General features: G+C 36.6%; 1 protein-coding gene across 1 annotated transcript in view; it reads right to left on the minus strand.

Moving 5' to 3' along the window:
* Positions 1-2448: 2448 nt before the first annotated feature.
* Positions 2449-22206, minus strand: part of pitpnab (phosphatidylinositol transfer protein, alpha b) — a 36749-nt gene continuing 16991 nt past the window's right edge. The window contains exons 3-12 of the mRNA XM_021479347.3: positions 17343-17488; positions 15144-15235; positions 10680-10687; positions 9426-9500; positions 9043-9126; positions 8887-8964; positions 8264-8374; positions 6248-6370; positions 5627-5703; positions 2449-4119 (exon numbers count right to left, since the gene is read on the minus strand). Of these exons, the coding sequence (XP_021335022.1) occupies positions 5656-5703; positions 6248-6370; positions 8264-8374; positions 8887-8964; positions 9043-9126; positions 9426-9500; positions 10680-10687; positions 15144-15235; positions 17343-17488 (765 nt within the window). The 3' untranslated portion in view covers positions 2449-4119; positions 5627-5655. The remainder of the gene's footprint in view (positions 4120-5626; positions 5704-6247; positions 6371-8263; positions 8375-8886; positions 8965-9042; positions 9127-9425; positions 9501-10679; positions 10688-15143; positions 15236-17342; positions 17489-22206) is intronic.

Here is a 22206-nt window from a genome sequence, read left to right on the forward strand (position 1 = left end):
ACTGACATCTTATGAAGTAAGACAATTGTTCTGTGCAAAAAAATCAAATAAAAAAAATGTTACATTACTTGGATTATTTCCAACACTTAAAATTTTATAAACTTTTTAATTACTAGCTTTTGATAGTAATAATAAGGGTTTAACACTTTTATACACATCTTGAGTGTAAAGACTCGTCCATAAAGACTTCTTAACTAACGTGGCAGCCTTTAAGCTGACGAAGTGGACTTTTTAAACAAACCAGAGATTAAGGGAAAATTTCACAGGCCAAATATCCGCACAGTTCATTGCTTTCTTTGAAGATCTTGAATAAGACTTATGTCTTACATTTGTTTGTTATTAAAAACATTAAATAAACAATATAAAATGTTTCATGTATAATACAACAAGAGTATCTGAATCAAACTTGTTTCCTTTTCTCACAAGCTTCATAAGCAGGGGTTAGTTTAATCTGGCTTCAACATTTTAAATCCTGATTAGCCTGAACATTTCGCTGAATGAAAGAGAGGGTTTGCAGACGCCCCCATGATTTATGCCTGTTTACGTCAGTACTCAGTATATGGCAGTTTTTGTCCTGAGAGTTAATAATACCAAGACATGTGTACTTTGGAAATTACATGATGTAATGAGATTTATATCCATAATGAATAAAGACTAGAAATAATGGAGTATAGAATTATTTGAAAGCCAGACTCAACATTAGGCAACAGCTTAATTGTTAAATGGGGGTTAGTTCACACAAAAATTAAAGTTCTGTTATTAATTATTCACCCTCATGTTGTTTCCAGTCCCCTGAGATCTTTGTTCATCTTCAGAATGCAAATTAAGGTATTTTAGATTAAATATTGTGCACAAAAATGTTCTTGGAGCTTCGTATGATTACAGTTGTGCTGCTAATGCTATGGAATGTTTTGACAAACTTCTGGTTCCTTTTCTTGACTTTGAATGTCTTAGAACTGTTGCCTATGGAGGACAGTAGCTCTCGAATTCATCTAAAATATCCCAAAGATCCCGAAAATGTCCCGAAGATGAGCAGAGTTCTTTAGGGTGAACTAACCCTAATAGAAAACAACTGACAATTTTTAAAGAAATGCACAAAATCCATTGAAAAAACATCCAAGTAACATATGTAAACCAATAAAGCACTACTTTTTAAAAGTTTTTTTCTTCACATCTCCAATGTAGTTTTATTGGAAGATAAGATGACAAAAGGCACAAATTCACAGTAAAAGAAAATAAATAAAACAGATGACATGACAGGGTGGGGTGAACAGAAGATTTTTATATATATCTTTTTTTTTTGTATTCCTAAAATCATTGGGTTTTAATTTCAACAACAAATTGTGAAATCTAACAACAACATATCTATGAAAAAGTCCTGTTTATCATGATCTGCCTCACATTATGGTAACACAATCCGCTGATGATCAGTTCGTGTGGATAGTTCACTTTTATAAGCCACCTGTCATTCAAAGGACGAGTTTTTCATCAAATCTCCTGAGAGAAGAATGGCATTTAGTCCATACCCCTCCCCGAAAAAGGGACTTTTTCTCAAGCTGAAAGGTCCTAAACGTGGCTTCGTTCACAGTGTAAGCATTAAAAGAAATTTAAACGTGAAAGATTTCTACGACTCACAGCGAAAAATACAACAACAATCGATGAATGAAAACAAATTTAGACACCATCCTGCCAAAGAGGAGAGGCCAGGGATTAGGAGGGAGAAGCCAGCAACAGTAATGGGCGGAGTTATCTAAAGGATCCAAGTTCAGATCACTTAAAATCTTGCTTAAATTCCCTAAACCACTACATATTATAAAGAAACAAATGACACTGATAACCCACAGATAACTTCCAGCCATTACTAAACCGCTAGACATAATTACTCTGGGTGGGTTGATGGAAGGCTGTATGTGCTGATAGCCTGGCAGGATAGTCTGAACTATATTTATATAGTTTTATATTTATATATATATTTATATTTATGTGTTCATCTACATTTATTTATATACTATATACACAATTCAATGCATACATCCATACATTACTTGATTGGACTCAGGACCTACACAGTTCTGGTGTATCCATGGTTGTATTATAATGCTTTTAATGCACAAAATCTACACCTGCATTCACTTACCCAGAATTTGATGCAATTCTATGAGAGTAATTTAACTCTGTCAGAGTGAATTTAGGTGTGCATCATGGGTCCTGAGCATTGGCGGAAAGAAACACTACAGTGTAAACCTCCGTTTCAGGGTATGTTTACATGACAACAGTAAATAAAATAAAAAAATGTTGTTTAAACATACAGTATTGTTAAAATGAACCTTGTTGACATGGATACACAAAAAGGCTGTGTTATGCACTCCAGGCCAGTAGGTGGCAATATCACATTGCAAATAAACACTTCAAGCATTTTATTGTATTATGAGCTATAATTTTTTTCAGTAGTCAAGAATCAGTGCATGTAATACATATGCGCAAGACGTCACACATTTCCATTATTGTCAATTACACGGAACATTGTGGCTTTCCAATTTTTGTATTTTCAGACCCCATAAAAACTGTTCTTGTGTAACCGAATGGCTAAAACACATTAATATGTCCATTTATAGTTAAAAATGGTGTCATATAAACATACCCTTAGTTACATGTCGGATGTCCCTCACGCAAAAACAAGAAACACTAAGAACTTCAAACGCACATACATCCACACAGACATCACGTTACTAAGAAAAGACTGATTTAAAAACCCATACTCAACCCATTTCTCCGTCCTTATCCAATTCCATATCCATAAAACTAAGATTGACTTGAAGTGGGAGTATATTTGTATTAAATCCTAATGAAGCGACATTCTGAGTGGGGGTGGACTATATATATATTTCTAAAATCTCTATCTCACATCATTTATCTTGACTGGAAGGGTTTGTGAAAGGAGGTATTATTGCTAATATCTGGATAAACGTGTCTTTATCCTCAAGTTATAAAAGGGGAAGATAATCAATCCTTCAAATAAAATGGAAAGGAGGTGAAATGAATACATTTATGAATATGCGCATACAGTAACATAAAACATCCTCCTTGAGCACCAGGAAAAATGACTTTTTTTTAATAATAACAGGCCTTAATACATAAACCTTTTATGAAAGATTTAAAGGGTCACCTCTTTTAAATATCATCAGCCAGTTGCTAAATAAGAGGGCGGAGCCTGATTTCATAGACCAATCAAAAACAGCCAATAGAGGGTGAGCTACACCAAATGTACACCTGTCGATTTATAAAAAATAAATAAAAATAAAAGCAATTTATCACACACCGGAAAACTTTGGAAGAGAGGACAATGAAAACCATTAATAATGACTTTTGATGAACAAACAACAATACTTTGAGCTTATTCCATGAATGTGATACTGTTCGATGTAGCAATGCTGAGCAGATTATTATAAACTCTGTGTTTTACGCAAAACTGTACTTGCGGTCGATTCAACATGACTCAGCAGCTGCTGGTCAAAATAACTCCACAATGACTGTTATGGGACAGCGATTGTACAGTATTACACTATGAATAGACACACTTACACCTTGGATCAGCAGATAAATAGGTTAAAAAAGTAGTGGGTAGAATGAAATGAAAACGTACAGCAATAAAAACAAATCACTACAAGATTAAAACAAAACTTGGTCCGCAAAAAAAATTTAAACAATCACTTAAAAACCCTGTTTGTACACCTGTCACAATAACTCCACTTCCAATAGATATTCTGAATATATATTTATATATACACACAAATATCATCAGCTTTTTACTGAACACAAGTCTGTCGAGCTCCACGTGTTGATCTGACATCATAAATGACGAACTGCTGATCGTCCCTGTATTAGTTTAAGTAGGTAGACTTTATAAAGTGGGCGTGACTTTTTGAACCAGCATAACAGCTTATTTAACTCATCAGTGTGCTCCATTGTCAGACTGAAAGGAAGATATGAAGGATGCTCAGGACAAACGGCCACGAAAAAAGGGCTGGATGAAGGACTTTGATTATGATTAAAAAGACGTGTTGCTTTGATTTGATTGAGGAGAGCGATGCTGCTGGTTTGCAGGAGTTCACGTCTGATCTGAGAAACACAGAGAACAAGAGTTCAATTACTTTAAAAGCTAAACAAGACAGTTATGTTTACAAGGAGTTAGTGATGTAATACTTGCTGAATATGTGCAGATTACTGTTGTAATTATTTTTTAAAAAGAAATTTGTGACAAAAGCAGTAAGATATTGAGTCTCATGCATCTGAAAGTTGATTAAATAAGCTTCCCATTGACATATGGTTTGGACAATATTTAGGTAAACTAGGTAAAACTATTTGAAAATATGAAGGTTAAAATTATGGATGTCCAGATCCGATCACGTAACTGGAAATCGGGGTCGATCATTTTAGACTCGATCGAAATGGGACGTTACCTCCCGATCAGGACATACACACACATATATATATATATATATATATATATATATATATATATATATATATATATATATATATATATATATATATATGCTTCAAAGAATCCAAAAAAATCTAAAAAAAAGCCAAAATATTGATATATGTTATGCAAATAACATTATGACAGCTGTTTTAATGTTAAGTCATGATTGAATTGCCTCTTGTTATAGTTATAAATATAATAAAGTTAGTAATATGACAACAAGCAGGAAATGTTCATGGGCCAATAACATTGAATGAAATAAAAGTAAGGAACATTCTAGATCTGTTTCTTCGCTCTTTTTAATGTATTATAGAAGTATCGGATCGGGTTTCGAAATCATAAGATACTCAAAATTAAATGACTTGGACTCGCAAAACAACCTGATCAGGACATCCCCAGATAAAATATAAAAATACTGAGAAAATCCCATTTAAAGTTGTGTAATTCAGATTATCAATGCATATACTAATCAAAATGAGTTTTTATATATGTATGGCATGGAATTTATCATATGTATATATATTATATGATTTTAACTTAATATACAAATTATTTTTGGCAAATAAAAAATTTATATGAAAAAAGTAAATGTCTATACAATATATTCTTTGCCTATTGTCAAAATTATAGCCATGCAACATTTGTACTTTTGTACTCGGCAAACATCATTAAAATAATGTTAGATTAAATGTAAAATATACTTATAACATGTTATATAATAATAATAATAATAATAATAATAATAATAATAATAATAATAATAATAATAATAATACATTTTATGTATAGTGCGCTTTTCTCAGACCAAAAGCACTACAAGGCATACAATAAGTTATATATCAGACTTGATAAAAAGCTTCTGACTTGTTCCAAAAAAGGCTTTTTTAATTTTTTTGGCGTGATGCTTCATTGTTTGGAGGTTTGAAAGCTTATAGAAATGTATATTTGACACTGAGACCACCAAAACAAACAAAAAGTCCTACACATTTTCAGCTTCAACTATTAATGAGTACCAAATCCCAAACATCACATGTATATTGAATCTATACAGCAATAATTAAATAGATTATTTTTTTAGTTCTCACATGCTATTTCAGATAAATGACATAAGAGGGCGCTAAAGATCATCAATTACTGTACCTTTACGAACAGCAGCATCCAGAGCCACCTCAGTCTTCAAGAGCCACCATTCCTTTCACTGGATCCTTCACTCTCATCTAAAACACACCAATAAAACAACATCCATGTGGACATAAAGCCAAAGAATCAACAAGACTAGTTTTGTAAAACCTGTTTCAACAAGGTTGCCACATTGGCCCGTTTACATTTTCAGACTTTGTTTTCCCAATCAAAATGAAACAAGCAGAAAACAGTCATATCCTCAGAGACATGTTAAACCACCTGAGGGAGTCAAGAGACAACCCCAAATTTCTGGGATAGTCCTGCAAGTACATGGAACTTGGGATAGTGCCAGTAAATGACGTCACTCGTCGCCGAACGGCACCTGAGAGCACTGAACTGTGACCTGCTCCGCTCTGCTGCCCCTTTTGTTCACAGCGACTGGCCCTTATTATGAGCTACATTCAATTATTCATCTGCCTTGTTACAAGTAATTGTCTTTGTATGGTGGGAAAATGTGTGGTAGGTCGACAACAAATGAAACCAACTGCTAGCGCTCTTCCAAAATAAATGCTTGTTTATATTGAACGACAAAAAGGCGGAATGATTTAAAGTGGACAAAAGGGCATCTCATCATCTGACCTCATCCAATTCCTTTCTGGTCTCTTCCTCCATTCTGCGGATGTCGTCCATGTTCAGCTCGATCCATTTATCAATCCAACAGAACAGCTGCCGATGGAAGTTAGTGAACAAGCGCTTCTCTTGCTGGAAAAAAAGGGAGAAAGAGATAATAAGTTTGTTTTGGAAGGAGAACTTTTAAGTAGTTCTAAGTATGGCTAAAAAAACTGAATGGAATTAAAATAGGAGTTTTTAAGTGGAAATGTACTACACTCCATTTTGTATATCAGTTAATCGAAAACAATTATATGATGGTATTTGTTTAATTTATATTTTTCTTTTTTGTCTAGTTTTGAATCTGAGCGTTGGTTACCAGTCAAGTTTTTAATCTGAGCATCGGTTACCAGTCGAGTTTTAAATTGAGTGTCAGTCACCGGTCCAGTTTTGAATTAAGCGTCGGTCACCGGTCAAGTTTTGAATTGAGCTTTGAATTGAGTGGATGCCCTTCCAGCTGCAACCCAGTACTGGAAAATATCCGTACACACTCATTCTCATACATGCACCACTACCAATTTAGTTTATTCAATTCACCTATACCACATGTCTTTGGACAGTTGGGAAACCAGAACACCCATGAGCCACCATTTTGCCCATATACCATGAAATGTTATTAATTTTAATAACTGTTCTGTTTTTATATTTTTATATTTGATAAATGCCTTTCTGTTGTGGCAAAACTTAATTTTCAGCAGCCATTACTTCAGTTTCTAATGTCGCTTGATCCATCAGAAATGCCTTTACTGACACGTTTGATCGGTTAAATTAGTGTTTTTATTAAATAAAATTCATTAAGTTATTGTAAATCAGCCTTATAAATTAATTTTAAACATTTTCGCCTCACAGGAAGAAGGTCACTGGTTCAAGTCCTGACTGGGTCAGTTGGCATTTCTGTGTGGAGTTTGCATGTTCTCCCCATGTTTGTGTGGGTTTCCTCTGGGTGCTCGGGTTTCCCACACAAGTCCAAAGACATGCGGTAGAGGAGAATTGAATGAACTAAATTGGTCATAGTGTATGAGTGTGTATGGATATTTCGCAGTACTGGGTTGCAGCTGGAACGGCATCCGCCGCGCAAAACAAATGCTTATTTGGCGGTTCATTCCACTGTGGTGACCCCTGATGAATAAAAGGACTAAGAAAAATAAATAAATGAATTTCAGTTGAATTAGAAGTCATATATTTGAAGATTTGGCACATGGTTGAGATGTTTTGACATGCCTTGACATTTGTGCTTTATCCAGTTTCTTATAAATATATTAATTGCTGATCAAACCAACTTGTCAGCACAAACATTGCTACAATAATACATGAGCAACATGTTCTGTATTTAAGTGAATACAAAACACTGAATGTGGAGGGCTACTTTTTTCTACAAAATAACGTGCAAATCACATTCATACAGATTAAACAATGTGGTGATTTAACTTTTTTTAGACATTTGTTTTGTTGGAAAGTATATAGATGAAGAAGTGTCAATATCATGAATATTGATGGCCATTCTTACCTTGACAGAGAAAGGAGGCTATTGTAACTTAGCATTTCACATTTAGAGAGTAGCTTTCTTTTTTCTTTGTAATTTTTTTACAACACAGTCCACAATGTAATTAAAACATAAACAATAAAGACAAAGCACACACTGGGTCTCTTTAAAAACAAAAAACAAAAAATCACATATTTGAGTATTTCAATTTGAATGAACATTTCATACTTTCAATAGAGCTCCTTTTCTATGTATTTGAGACAAGATTTTGCTGAGATTCAGCACTTTTTCTGACGTTTTGTTCTTATCATGGTAATATTTCAGTAAATTTGGAAGTTTTTTAGAGCTCTCAGTCCACTTATTGAAATGAACTCCACCAACAAAGCATTTGAACCAGAGATTGTTTTAATTAAACCTGTGAACACACCCCCAGTCATGCACTTAATTTGTTGAGTTTTGATTTCTCGTTAACTATAATTAGTTCTTCAGTAAATCACACTGACCTTTTGAATAAAGTTTTCCACTTTGTTTTGCAGGCCCCACCACTTGAACTTGACAGTAACCAGTTTGTAGGCACACATGTGTGGGCAGTCTGTCTTTTTAGGTAGCTCTCTCTACACAGATGCAAAATCCATTAAGCATTAGCATATCATTTCCGATTAATAAGCTTCCCACTCATACTGTAATTCAAGCACTCACTGACTATGTTTATACTGGCACACAGCTCCTTCAAGCAACATTAAAATAAAGACTATAGAATACACAAGTCATGTCACTCATATAGATTTGAATGGGGAAAAGTTTAACGGTCAATAAAACGGATGAAGCCTAGAACAGGAGCCAATCATTGATCGCTATAAACTGAAGATTCTTTGGAGGAGCGGCTCAGACCAGACGTGTGCTTTTACGAGTTTCTGCCAATTCAAACATTCAGAAATAAAACTTAAGAGGCAGTTTTGGTTTATTTTTATTGGTGATTCTGAATATAAAATGAAATTGTAAGCTTGGCAAGCAAATTTGGAGAATTAAATGTTTCCCATTCAAACAGAATGCCTGAGAGGAGTTTTAAAGATGGCCACCGAGTGAAATGACTTGCCTTAAAGAGACTTTGATTAAAATGCATTACCTTCCAATCTGGACCAAGCGGCCCTCTTCCAGTCTTTACAGACTTATACTTACTAGGGTCTTCCTCTGGTTTATAGTCCTTTAAGGAGATTACACAATCAGATATAGAAGTAGAAAGCAACTGGAAATGGTTCTTATTTTATCCAACTAAACTCACCTTTGGCTCCACCTGACTTCTGTCTGCAATGTCTATGTAAACCACATCTACTTTCTTCCAGGTGTCTGGGTCTAAACCGTGAACCTATATTAACACAAAAATAATTCCAGAGAACATGATCATGCAAATGTGTCTATTTTACGTATTGTCATTAAAGTGACTATTTTGTATGAATTCCTAAGATTTCTTCCCTTCTAAAACATGACTTTTATAAGAAGGCATGCCCCACTTTGAGGGATGAGTAAATCATGCTAAAATGAATGAGGTTATACAAATGAACACGAGTTAGTATGTAAATCAAAGTTAGGAATTTCTTTGATATTGCATTGGATCATCAGGTTTTATATAAATGAGACAACACAGTCATACAGTGCTGGACTTACATTATCCTGCTGGCCCATGTCAGGTTTGTGCCATGTCTCGATCTTGATGAGGAAGTTTTCTTTCATGTATTCATTCTGAAGACAGGTAAAGGTAAAATGAGCAAAATCTAGCAAAAACTATAAGTTTTGGACAGACTCTGCATTGACTGCACTGATGTGTGTCTTCTCTCCTTTCACTGCAGATACAGTTACTGTCTCCTCTTTCACTCAAACTGTGTGAGTGTTTATATGTGCCTCTGCTGTAAATCTGTATGTCTAAAGACATAGTTTAGAAAATGTAAATTCTGTTATCATTTAATCATCCATCCATTGTTTGAGTTTCCACTGTTTGAGTTTCTTTCTTCTCTTAATCACAAGGATACATACTGAAAACCACATTTGACTTATAAAGTATTTGTTGTTTCAACTGTGAATATCAATAGCTTCTGTATGTTTCTATTAGGCATGGGCCAGTATAAGTTTCTGACAGTATGATAACCTTGGATAAAAATACAACGGTTTCACGTTATGATGGTATTGTGATTACTGCTCTAAATAAAGTTATTTTTTTAATGTCTGGGTAAAACAAATAACAACAAAAATGTTTCCCATGTTATTTAATTTTATGAAACAATCATAATATTTTGGAATTGTAAACATGTCAGGTTAAATAGTTAAATATAAATCATAAATCATGGTATAACAGAACATTTTAGCGGTATTAAAACCTTGACTTTTCCAGACCACGGTAAACCTTGAAACCAGTTATCGCCTCATGCATAGTTTCCAACCACATATTTTTATGCACATTTTGGATTATTGCATTAAAAATTGCCAAGATGCACATATATTTTGAAAATGCAACTGAGTAGGATAAATGTTTTTATCTGATAAGAAAAAATGTGCATAAACTACAATGGAAACACATTTACAGAATTAACTCCAGCATGCTCATACGAAAAATCATTTGATTTTGTTTGACCTTTTTGTTCTCTTTGACTCTTTGATTGGATGAAAATGGCACTTTATTCACAAATGATTTATGCAATATTGCATTTTTGCCAAAAGTTTAATTTGCATCTTTGGATGGAAGTAGATTATTAAGATAATAAAAAATCTTGTTTTGTGTTCAACAGAAGAAAGAAATTCCTAAAAGTTTAGAACCACATCAGTGGGAGAAAATGTTGATGAAATGTAGCCCGTTTAAAATAATTGTTCATCAATATATGATATATCATAGAAGTGTGCATGTACTTGTATAGAGTGAATACTTACAGTTATTACTGAAGGACAGTGACGGGCAGACATTAGAAAAGAAAGATGATATAATAAACATTAGTACATTCCAGGTTAAAAATAACACATCACTTTTATGACCATGCTATAATTTTAGTCCATATTAAATCAGCCTGTAAGCAAAACCACTAAAAATATCCCTATCCTATTCTGTGAATCTTTACTCATGAATTCTCATAAAATAACAATAACTTTAGTAGGTTTTATAGTCATAGTTTTAAGAAACAATGAATCATAATAATTATTTTTACTTAACCCAAGTCTAACAGAAATACACTTAAAATGTATTCACACAACAACAATGTACATGCATTATTTTGCATTTTTTAAAAAGGTCTTGCTTACTCTACAAAGTTTCTAAAATGATACATAAATCCACAAAATCCATGTTTGCATACAGTAAATCAAATAAAAATCAAATCATATCACTTTTATTGTCACATCAGCAGCAGCACGTGTGATCTTATGAGTAAAAAGCTTATGGGTGCTGGCTCCAGACAGTACAAAATACAGACAGTGCAAATGAAATGACAGTGCAAATACAACAACAGTGCAAAACACAGACAGTGCAAATACAACGACAGTCCAAAATAACACAGTACTCCTCAAAAAAAAAAATAAATAAACAGAACAATGTAAAATTGACAGCGATATGTACAATGAATAGGTGTCCTCATACTTGTAGGCAGTATTGTTTCAAGTATGGATTGGTTAAAGTGCAGTGCATGCTACATATTGATGGTGTGCAGTGAGGGGTATGGAAGAGTCTGTGTGGAGTGTGTATAGTGATCTTCAGCCTGATAGTCTCAGGGAAGAAACTTTCCTTCAGCCGGCTAGTGCGTGATCGCATGCTGCGGATCCGTCTGCCTGAGGGTAGCAGAGAGAAAAGTCTATGGCTTGGGTGGCTGGAGTCGCTGATAATTCCCTTGGCTTTTCTCATGCACCGCCTGGTGTAGATGTCCTGGAGGGAGGGAAGCTCACCTCCTACTACGCGTCCAGCAGTTCGCACAATCCTATGTAGGCCTTTGGGATTGCTGCTGGTGCTATTTCGATACCAGGTGGTGATACAGCCTGACAGGATGCTCTCCACAGTCCAGGTGTAGAACGAGCAGAGGATGTGGGGGCTCATTCCAAACCTCCTGAGACGCCTGAGGAAGAAGAGGCGTTGTTGTTCCTTCTTCAGCACTGCGTCTGTGTGAGCAGTCTATGTCAAATCCTCAGTGATGTGTACTCCAGGAAACTTAAAAGTGCTAACTCTCTCTAATGGTGTCCCGTTGATGGTGATGGGGTTGTGTTCTCTCTTCTGTCTCCTGAAATCCACCTCCAGCTCCTTGGTTTTGTTGATGTTGAGTGAGAGGTGGTTTTCCTCACACCACTGCTTCAGAGTGTACACCTCCTCTCTGTAGGCTGTCTCATCGTTATCTGTGATTAGGCCCACCTACGTTCTGTCATCAGCAAATTTAATGATGACGTTGGAGCTGTGTTTGGCTGTACAGTTATATGTGTACAGGGAGTACAGGAGTGGGCTGAGAACACAGCCATGTGGAGCACAAGTGATGAGGATCAATGTGGATGATGTAATGTTGTTCATTCTGACCACTTGGCGTCTGCTTGACAGGAAGGTCAAGATCCAGTTGCACAGAGAGCTGTGTAGACCCAGATCCTGGAGCTTCATCATCAGCTTGGCAGGCACTATGGTGCTGAATGCTGAACTGTAGTCCACAAACAGCATTCTCACATATGTGTTTTTGTTTTCTAGGTGAGACAGAGCAGTGTGCAAGGTGAAAGTAATTGCATCATCAGTGGAGCGATTTTTTTTCTGTATGTAAATTGCAGAGGGTCAGTGTGAGTGGGCAGTACAGAGCAGATGTGCTTTTTAATCAGCTTCTCAAAGCACTTGCTGAGGATGGCTGTCAGAGCAATCGGACGCCAGTCATTCAAGCATGTGGTTTTAGCTGATTTCAGAATGGGCACAATAGTAGCTGTCTTAAAGCATGTGGGAACCACAGACCGAGAGAGTGAGAGGTTAAAGATGTCCCTGAAAACCCCGGCTAGCTGGTGTGCGCAAGCTTTAAGTACATGTCCAGGGATGCCATCTGGGCCCGTCGCTTTCCGGATGTTCACGCGACGGAAAGATCTCCTTACGTCCGTTACAGAAACAGAGAGTGTGCTGGCGGTTTCAGTTTTGGCCGCGGAGGCGCGCAGTGTGCGCGTGCTGTCCTGGGCTTCAAAGCGGGCGTAGAACGAGTTCAGCTCGTCCGGGAGAGACGTGGCAATGTTTACAATGGCGGGTTTGTTACTTTTAAAGTTTGTGATGTAATTAAGTGCCTGCCACATGCTCCCTGCATTATTGGTGTTGAATTGACCCTCTACCATGTCTCTGTATTGACGTTTTCCTGAGGTTGTAATTTGCTTGTTTTTGTTCCTCAGCATTTCTGGATTTATAGGCGGAAGCTGGCACATATAGGGCTGTTCGAACTTTGCCATTGATCCATGGTTTTTGATTGGGGTAGATACGGACAGTTTTTGTTGGGACCTTGTCTCCTATGCATTTCCTGATGAAGCATGTAACTGTGTCTGAGGACACTTCACTGTCGTCCTCACACGCTGCCCGGAACATCTTGAAGTATTGAAGTATGGAATCCGATTGGTCTGTCCAGCTCTGAAACGTCCTGAGGGTGGGTGGTTCCCGTTTCAATTTCTGCCTGTAAGCAGGCAAGAGCAGAACAGTAGAGTGATCTGATTTGCCAAACGGTGGGCAGGGGAGGGATTTGTATGCATCCCGGAACGGCGAATAGCATTGGTCCCAAATCCGGTCACCACGCATGTTTGTGGTTATGTGTTGATAGTATTTTGGAGCGATTTTCCTGAGATTAGCATTGTTAAAGTCCCCTGTAACAATAAACGCTGTCTCCGGGAGTGCAGTTAACTGCTTGCTAATACTCCCATACAGTTCCCTGAGCGCCTGCTCTGTGTTGGCTTGAGGGTGGATGTAGACAGCCGTAATGATAACCGCTGTGATCTCTCTTGGTAGCCAGTATTGCCGACACCGATGCATAGGGTATTCCAGATCAGGAGAACAAAATGATCTTAACTAGGTGTATGTTCCTCTCATCGCACGATGAGTAAACAAACACCTCCTTTGCTTTTCCTTGTTAGTTCTTTCGTTCTATCCGTGCGGTGCACAGAGAACCCCGAAAGTTTAACAGCTGTGTCTGGTACGTCCGCAAATAGCCAGGTTTCTGTGAGGCAGATAATGCAGCAGTTTCTTGTTTTCCGTTGCAAGGAAATGCGCGCCCGTTGCTCGCAAAGTTTGTTGTTCAGTGATTGAACGTTAGCCAGCAGAATGGTGGGGAACCAAGGTCGAAATTCACGGGGTCTTAGTCTGACGAGGACGACTGCTCTCTTTCCTCTTTTCCGGCTGAGTTTCCTTCATCGCTTCGGTTGTGTGACCGAGACAAAGGACTCTGTTGCTGTGTTTGTAAACAGAGCATCATTAAAAAACTCAAAGTCCGGTCTTCGATGTGCAACTAGGGAGCCAGTTTCCCGAAGTGTGTGTCTGTCATAGGTAATGGGAGTGTGTACATCCAGCACAAAAAATGACAAAAATACAAGTAAAACACTCAAAACACAACAAAGTTTGCTGGGAGCTCGCAACACGGCAGCCATGCTCGGCGCCGTCTTGATGAAAACAATAAAAATTTGCATACTCTACAGACTTTATGATGGACAATAAGCATTCATTTTATGCGCATCTCAAAATACAATAAACAAAGTTTTTGTTTTTCTTTTCAATAATGCAATTCACTTGGATGCATGAAAAGATCAATCACAACTTACATCTTTACAAAATATAAAGGTTGCCAACTAGAAAATATGCCATGGATATTTTTGAAATTACATAATGGCTCTTTAAACTACTTTCATGTGTAGAAAACTAAATTGGATACCATTGAATATACTGCTATGTTACTGTATCTTCACATGCATAAACAAAATTAAAATTTCTAGATTTGGAGGAAAAACTAATCAATAATGATCTCAGATTGATCCTTTTGTTAGTCCATATTTGAATTGACACACTTTTTGTTATATAAAACATTCAATAATGCTGAATGTTTGAAAGTGTTTACAGTGTATTCAAAAACAAAGCTGTAAGTTTGTTTTAGGTCCCGCAACAAGACCTTAAAAACCGAGAAGTCTGCATTCTCATGTGAAAATGATGTGAAGCGAATGTGTCAGTATAATCTCAGTTTCCTGTGCTGTAACTCCACTCCTTCTCAGCTCAAACTGTGAATTATTCAGTGCCCGCAAAAGCAGTGACAGAGAAAGAGACAGCGGGAAGCAGATAGGAAGCAAGTAATAATAATAATAAGGAGAAGAAGAAGAAAGCAAGAAGAACAAAGAGCACATGGAAAGAAACTAAGTATGTGTGTGTGTTACCTGTGCGGCAGTATGGGTAGGCGTTCCAAGCTTTCTCATGAATGTTCAGTGCTGACGCTGGTGCAAGCATTCGTACAAAAGATGGGACTTTACTGTGAAGACCAAAATGCTGATTAGATGCTTGAGCAATTTAAGACTCAACATAGCAACAGCCAATCATATGAGTTGGGGGGGGGGAGTCTAACCAATAAGAAATAAGAGGAGTCTTTCATAAATCTATTTGAAAAGCAATCATTATTTTGCCATTTCCATTTAACAGTTTAAAAAAGTGTTAGTCAACATGAAAACAAAGTAAATGGAAAAGTTAAGACACCAAAATGAGAGTCCAAAACATCAAAAGTAATCATTGACTCACATTATAAAATATTTTGATTCATGTTTGAGCTTTTTTGTGAGTTTTATGTAAAGTACATTAGATCATTGAGATATATTCAATGTACGAGAGGCTGTTTTTTCTATGGGTAGATATACATAGGTTGTCCTTCTGCCATATTGGATCAGTCAAAGTTTGTCCATGAACACACAAGAACAAGTTGCTGTTGCAATGTGCTGCTGCAGCTTGTACCATACAATCTATATCTGTAATAGCAGATAATGTTGCCAAACTAACAAAACATTTAACTGTCTATCTATATATACAGTATATACACTGTAAAAAATATCTGTAAATTAGCAGTTATCCATATTTTGTGATTCATGTTTTTATTTTATTTTTTCCCCATTTATTTAAGCTTTTAAATTGCATCATTTTACCATGATCTTTCTTCCAACAACTTTTACCCTTGAAAAGTTTGAAAAAGTGACTTTTGTTAACATTTTTAATAGTTTAAAGTGATATATTGTCTGGGTTGGTGTTGTACTTTTTGGTACAAAAATCTTGTTATAAACTCATTCATTCCGTTTCTTTTCGGCTTACTCCCTTTATTAATCAGGGGTGGCCACAGCGGAATAGACCGCTAACTTATCCAGCATATGTTTTACACAGCGGATGCTCTGCCAGCCACTACCCAACACTGGGTAAACCCCCATACACTCTAGCATTCACACACATACACTATGGCCAATTTAGCTTACTCAATTCACCTATAGTGCATGTCTTTGGACTTTAGGGGAAACCGGAGCACACGGAAGAAACCCACTCAAACACGGTGAGAACATGCAAACTCCACACAGAAATGCCAACAGACCCAGCAACCCTCTTGCTATTAGGCGATCGTGCTAACCACTGCTGCCCCTTGTTGTAAACTGCCAATACATTTTCCCTGTATATTATTTCATCAAACTACAATAATGTCAATAAAAGTCACTTTGTTAAACTGTATAATTGAATTTTCAACATCAAAAGTGAACAGAGCAGAAATCAAGGTCCCATAATGTGATTCACAACTGTAAATTAAACAGAAAACACTTGTGAATAACAGATATTCTTGACAGTGTATACATCACCAAGACTCTCTGGCAGACAGTGAACACAGCTGAGAAGATCATAGGGCACCTCTCTACTCCATTCAGGATATTTTCCTTTCATAATCCTCCAGTAAAGCTATGAAAGACTCAACCCATCCCTTGATGGTTTTGAAGAATTAGAGCCACAAGCTGTTAGAACTCGCAATTCCAATCAACTTACCCCACTCCGAAATATTATTTACAACTCTTTCCCCCAAAACCAGGATTCTCTCTCCTCACTACCACACATGAAATCCTCAAAACATTATGAAATTCTGAGTGTGCCTCACACAGGTGAGTGGACCTGACAAACCACACGTAGAAAACACACTCTTTAATCTCAGACATTTTCCAGACACTTGCACTAGTTTGCACCAGACACTTTCTTACAATCACTCCATAATTCTACTGTGCATTTTTAGTGTGTTTCACACAGGTGAGTGGGCTTGACAAACCATCTGTAGAGACCACCACTTCTTTCATGCACCAGTCACTTTACATAAACTCTATCTTACAACGACTAAATTTTGTAGATCTAATTATCCTCTTTTATGGTGACTTTTATTTTTAAGCTCAGTTGTATGAAAACACCAGGATATTCTGCTGTATCTCTCTGTTTATGAAAAAAAAAAAACTCTGGTATGCAACAGCATGACAGTGTGCAAACGATTATTACCGTTCCACTTTTTATGTTAACATTAATCTAGCACATTTTATTTATACATTTATGTGTCAGTGTGTAAGTGTGAGTACCTCTGCAGGTGGTAGATTTTGTGTGTGTACTGGCCCTTCTCTCCATCCTTCTCATAGGGTTCGTTCTTTAGCACTTCCACACCTTCTCCTCCACCCGTCTCGTTCTTACTGGCCTCCGCTACTGAATATAGCTGCCCGACTTGATACTGTAAGACACACAGAAATACATTCCACAATCACTAACTTCATGTACATTCAAATATCTGTTGTCTATTTAATCCTGGTGTGTGTGGGTGTGTGTGTGTGTGTGTGTATGTTTTCCTCCTCTATGGTACACAGAATGATAAAGGACAATGTTCTCTTTAATATCTTAATCACTTCTAATCCTGTAGAGGACCCAGTTGAAATATAAACACAAAATGCACCATGCAGATGAATGATGGGGGATATTGTAGTCTGCAGTGAATTTGATGCAATAAAAAGACCACACAAAATTCACAAAGCAAAACAAGAAACTAAGCAAAGAACAACATGTCCAAATAAACTGGTTCTTTTTATGCAATTCATACTGAAAAAGTGAAGTCTGAAAATGTCCTAAAAAATAAGTGGCTTGAATCTGTTTAATTTACACTGAGCTAAACAGATTCTTCTCTTCACTGTACAGAACATTTAGACATTGCAAAAGCATTTTAAAATGTTTTAATACAATAAACAACTAACCCAAATCCACAAATAACTATAATTAATATGAAAATATATCTCAGGCCTACATCAAACTATTTCAAGAGTTTACACTTAGATATTCCTTGATAATGTTAGCAGGTTTGGCATTGTGTCTCGGGAGAGAACCCTGAGCTCGAAGATAATTGAGCCCTAATCAATACGCATGTAAGGGGGTAGAAGATCAGGTAGTTCATGAGAGCTCTTCGAATTCATTCAACCTATTCCTTGAATATTGGGGGCAGCCTTAGAGAAATAAACCGCCAACCACACCAGTGCATACCCACGCGGTAAAAGCTCAGTACTAAAGTGCTCATGTATTGTTCCTATTGGTTTATTTAATTCACTTATGTCACATGTCTTCGGATTGTAGGAGGAAACCGGAGTACCCGGGGGAAACCCATGCGAACACGGGGAGAATATATATCCGCACAGCATGACAACTTTCCCAGTCGGGACTCGAAACGGTCACCTTTTTGCTTTGAGGCAACAGTACTAGCCACTGAGCCTCCATTTTACCCAATCCTGGATTAATAAAAAAAAAAAGAGGAGGAGGGAGATGGGGTGGATGGGGGTTATTTAAAAAAAACTAAAATAAGGAAGTAAAGTTAAACGATTGATTCGGGGATGGGGGACCAGCTGTGATCAATCATATCACATGCTCCTCTCAAAATAAGTTTGAGAAACTTTACTTAGTGCTTGTGTTAAAGCCAATTTACAAAAGTGATTTTAAATGTATAAAATACATGTTAAATGCAATTTTCTAGTTTGATGTTCTTTAATAACCTTTGTTAAAAAAATAAAAATGTTCTAACCTCATTAATTTATGTAAAAATAATACAACTGACTAAATCTGACCTGTAACAACTGACTAAATCTGAACAGTAATTGTTTAAATTAATCAAATATTAAGAGGTCATTCATTTTTTTGTATTGTGTTTTTACATGATAGTGAATGGGTAAAATCTAGAGGTTTGATGGATAAAGGCAAAAGTATAAAGTTTTAAAATGACCATCATCAGAACATTTTATTTGTGTTTAAAAGATGTTTAATAGATGTCCAGACATCTCATTATTGAAAACCTATGAGATGTCTAACAATAGCTTAAAATAGACTAGTCATTAAATAGACAGAAGACAGAGATGAATGACATGTGAAGTCTGTCTCATCTGTCTATTTGGTGATTAGTCTATTTTTGGATCATTGTTAGATGCCTAATAGATTTTCACCCAATTTTAGCCAAGACATCTGTATTTGGACGTCTATTAGACATCTATTAAATACAAGATATCTATCAAAAACAAATGAATGAGAAACTGCTTTTTGATGTACCCAAGTGACACAACGATGTGAAGATTGAACAGGTAATTTTGAGAATTTCGATTCTGATCTGAGAAATGCACCAATGCGACTGAGAAAAACTGTAATAAATGATTTCTGTTTTAAACAAGTCAGTATTTGTTTTAAATATGCAAATACTGTTTGATAGACTTTTATTTGTAACTGAAAGATTTAGTGTCTTGAGTCTTGACACACATGTTTTGAGTCAGCAGCCTCGACTCCCGGGTCCAAGCTGAGCCAGCAGCTGAGATTCAGGCTACAACACCTCCTGAATCTTACCAAGAAACAGCCAGACTTTCTAAATGAGGATATGCATTCCTAAACACAGCGTCCATAACACATCAGTGAGTTTATGTGAGAGGGAGAAAAAACGGAAGAACAGGAGGAAAAAAAAATAACGACGTAGAGCAAACTGCCTATTTATACCAGTCTGGCAGAGAGAATGACAGACAGAGGAGAAAAGTGAGAAAAAAAGAGGGAGGGAAAGAAGGTGACAACGCGTCACTCTGCAGCATGCTATGAAAATCCAACCTACATCACACATTATCATCCCACTCACTCTGCAAACCACACACACACAGGGTTTCGTCTGCAGCGGATGTGCTTTTTACTAGTATTTGTGTGCCGAATATCTATTTTTAAAGTGACATTGCATAAAAGCGTAATCTTTTTGAATGAGCAGCATGTGATGTGTGTGTAGGCTCTATGAGAGTCTGGTTAAGCCCTGATTATAGTTCACTGATGGTGATGGACAGACTAAAAGATGTGAGCTCAGACTAATCGACAGGCTAACGGACAGAAACGGTGTCTCTATCTAGCCTACAATGATAGACAGCCTATGATGCTTGTGTATGTGTCTGTGTATGTGTGTGTGTGTTTAGGACTAAAAACAGGAAGAACAGAAATGAGGGAGTGTCATAAACCGCCCAGCTGCCCCCTTAAGCAAGTAAGCTTTCTTAATCCATCATTCCCCGCTAAATGAATGGACTCCAGGAATAGCACTTTGCCCTCTTGCTATAAACAACATCCGCCAAATAAAATGTCTTTTAAGGCTCCTGAAAGCAGATGAAGGATCAGGGCTTTAATTCATGGGAGCTTATCTGAAAACGCTGCTCTCTGCGCTCAAAAGAATTCGCCAGCGACTGTTGTTATTTATTTGTATTTCTGAAATCATTAAAGTTAATGACCAATGATTCTGTGAATTTAATGAAGATGAAGAGCATGGAGGGTTAAAATGCTGCAAATTATTTAGCATGCCTTTTTATATTCTCCTCGAGCAATTTGAGAAACTTCTTGTCAGCAATCTGAAAATAAAATATACTGTAGCTATCGCTGATAGCTTAATAGGCAATGCGCCGAAAAATATTAAAATATTCTGCTTCAGGCATCCCCCTTTTTCTCCGGCCTCACTTCCTGTCTACATATTGTCTTATCATAAAGACAAAAATCCTAAAAATAAATCGTAGTAAAACAATTACTGTATCTCCCTGCAGCCCAAGACTGGTTACTTACTGAAGCTAAGCAGGGCTGAATCTTATCAGTACCTGGATGGGTGACCACATGGAAAAACTAGGTTGCTGTTGGAAGTGGTGTTAGTGAGGCCAGCAGGGGGGTCCTAATGTCCCAGTATAGTGAAGGTGACACTATACTGTCAGTGGGTGCCGTCTTTCGGCTGAGACAATAAACCGAGATCCTGACTATCTGTGGTCATTAAACAAATCCCATAGCACTTCTCGTAAAGAGTAGGGTGTAACCCCTGTGTCTTAGACATATTACCTCAATTAGCAATTACCCATCATAGCCTCCCAATCCACCGAAGAGAACCCCTCGTGATTGTGAAGGGCGTTGGGTTTATGGCCTTACACAATGAATCAGCTATGTAAATACACACATTACATACATAAAATTCTATTGTTTGTTTCTTGTAGTTAGTTATGCCTCTAGGTGGCAACAAGTGAAACAAAATGGCTTACATCCATACAATGCAGTAGCCAATAAACAGTACATGAGATGTGGCATGTCCAAATTCATAGTATTAATAGACAAAAAATGCCCAACTGACTTGCCACTTTTAGCGAGATTACGAAGTTTGAATTTGATGGACACTTAACTATCCTCTCAGGCCATGGATGACAATTTGTAAATGGCAGTGAGGCAACAATACTGACACTGTAGATTAAATGACAATGAGAACATATGATCAGAATCAGCCTGATCTCATGAGGAAACGTTCATATTTTATGTTTTGTCTGTTTATTGGCTGATTCGTACGAATTCATATAATTTGTTACGAAAATAATTTTGGCTACCACACCCACCCTTAATCCCAACCGATAAGCAAATCATACTAAATAGTACAAATGAGATCAGATATTGTACAAATTTTCGAGTAAATTAAAAAATTACAAATTGCCATTAGATAGCATTGGTAGAATATATATGTAGACACATATATCTGAATTTCATTCATGCTACACACACTGACACTATATAATGCAAACATTTTTAACAATAAACAGTTTTGGAGGCAAAGACTTTCTTTAATGTCTGAGTTTGAATCATTCAGTCAAGCGATTTGTTCAAAATGCTAATTCAGAAAGGAATGAAATGTGTAAGTCATTGAATCATTTAACTAATTCATTTTAAATCTTAATAAGATTTATTTAAAATGAACAGAAAATATTTTGACTAAATTGACACATCTACACGATAAAAAGTAAATGAAGAGTCTAAAACCTTTTGTTAGTCGGTTATTTATTATCAAAAGAGTGGATTTAAGGTTATACATATGTTCCAATTATTAAAAGCTGTCAAAATGTATAAACGTTTTATTTCTTTATGTCAATAGTAAACATTTGGTAA

The sequence above is a fragment of the Danio rerio genome, chromosome 10 (assembly GCF_049306965.1).
Source record: "Danio rerio strain Tuebingen ecotype United States chromosome 10, GRCz12tu, whole genome shotgun sequence".
NCBI lineage: Eukaryota > Metazoa > Chordata > Actinopteri > Cypriniformes > Danionidae > Danio > Danio rerio.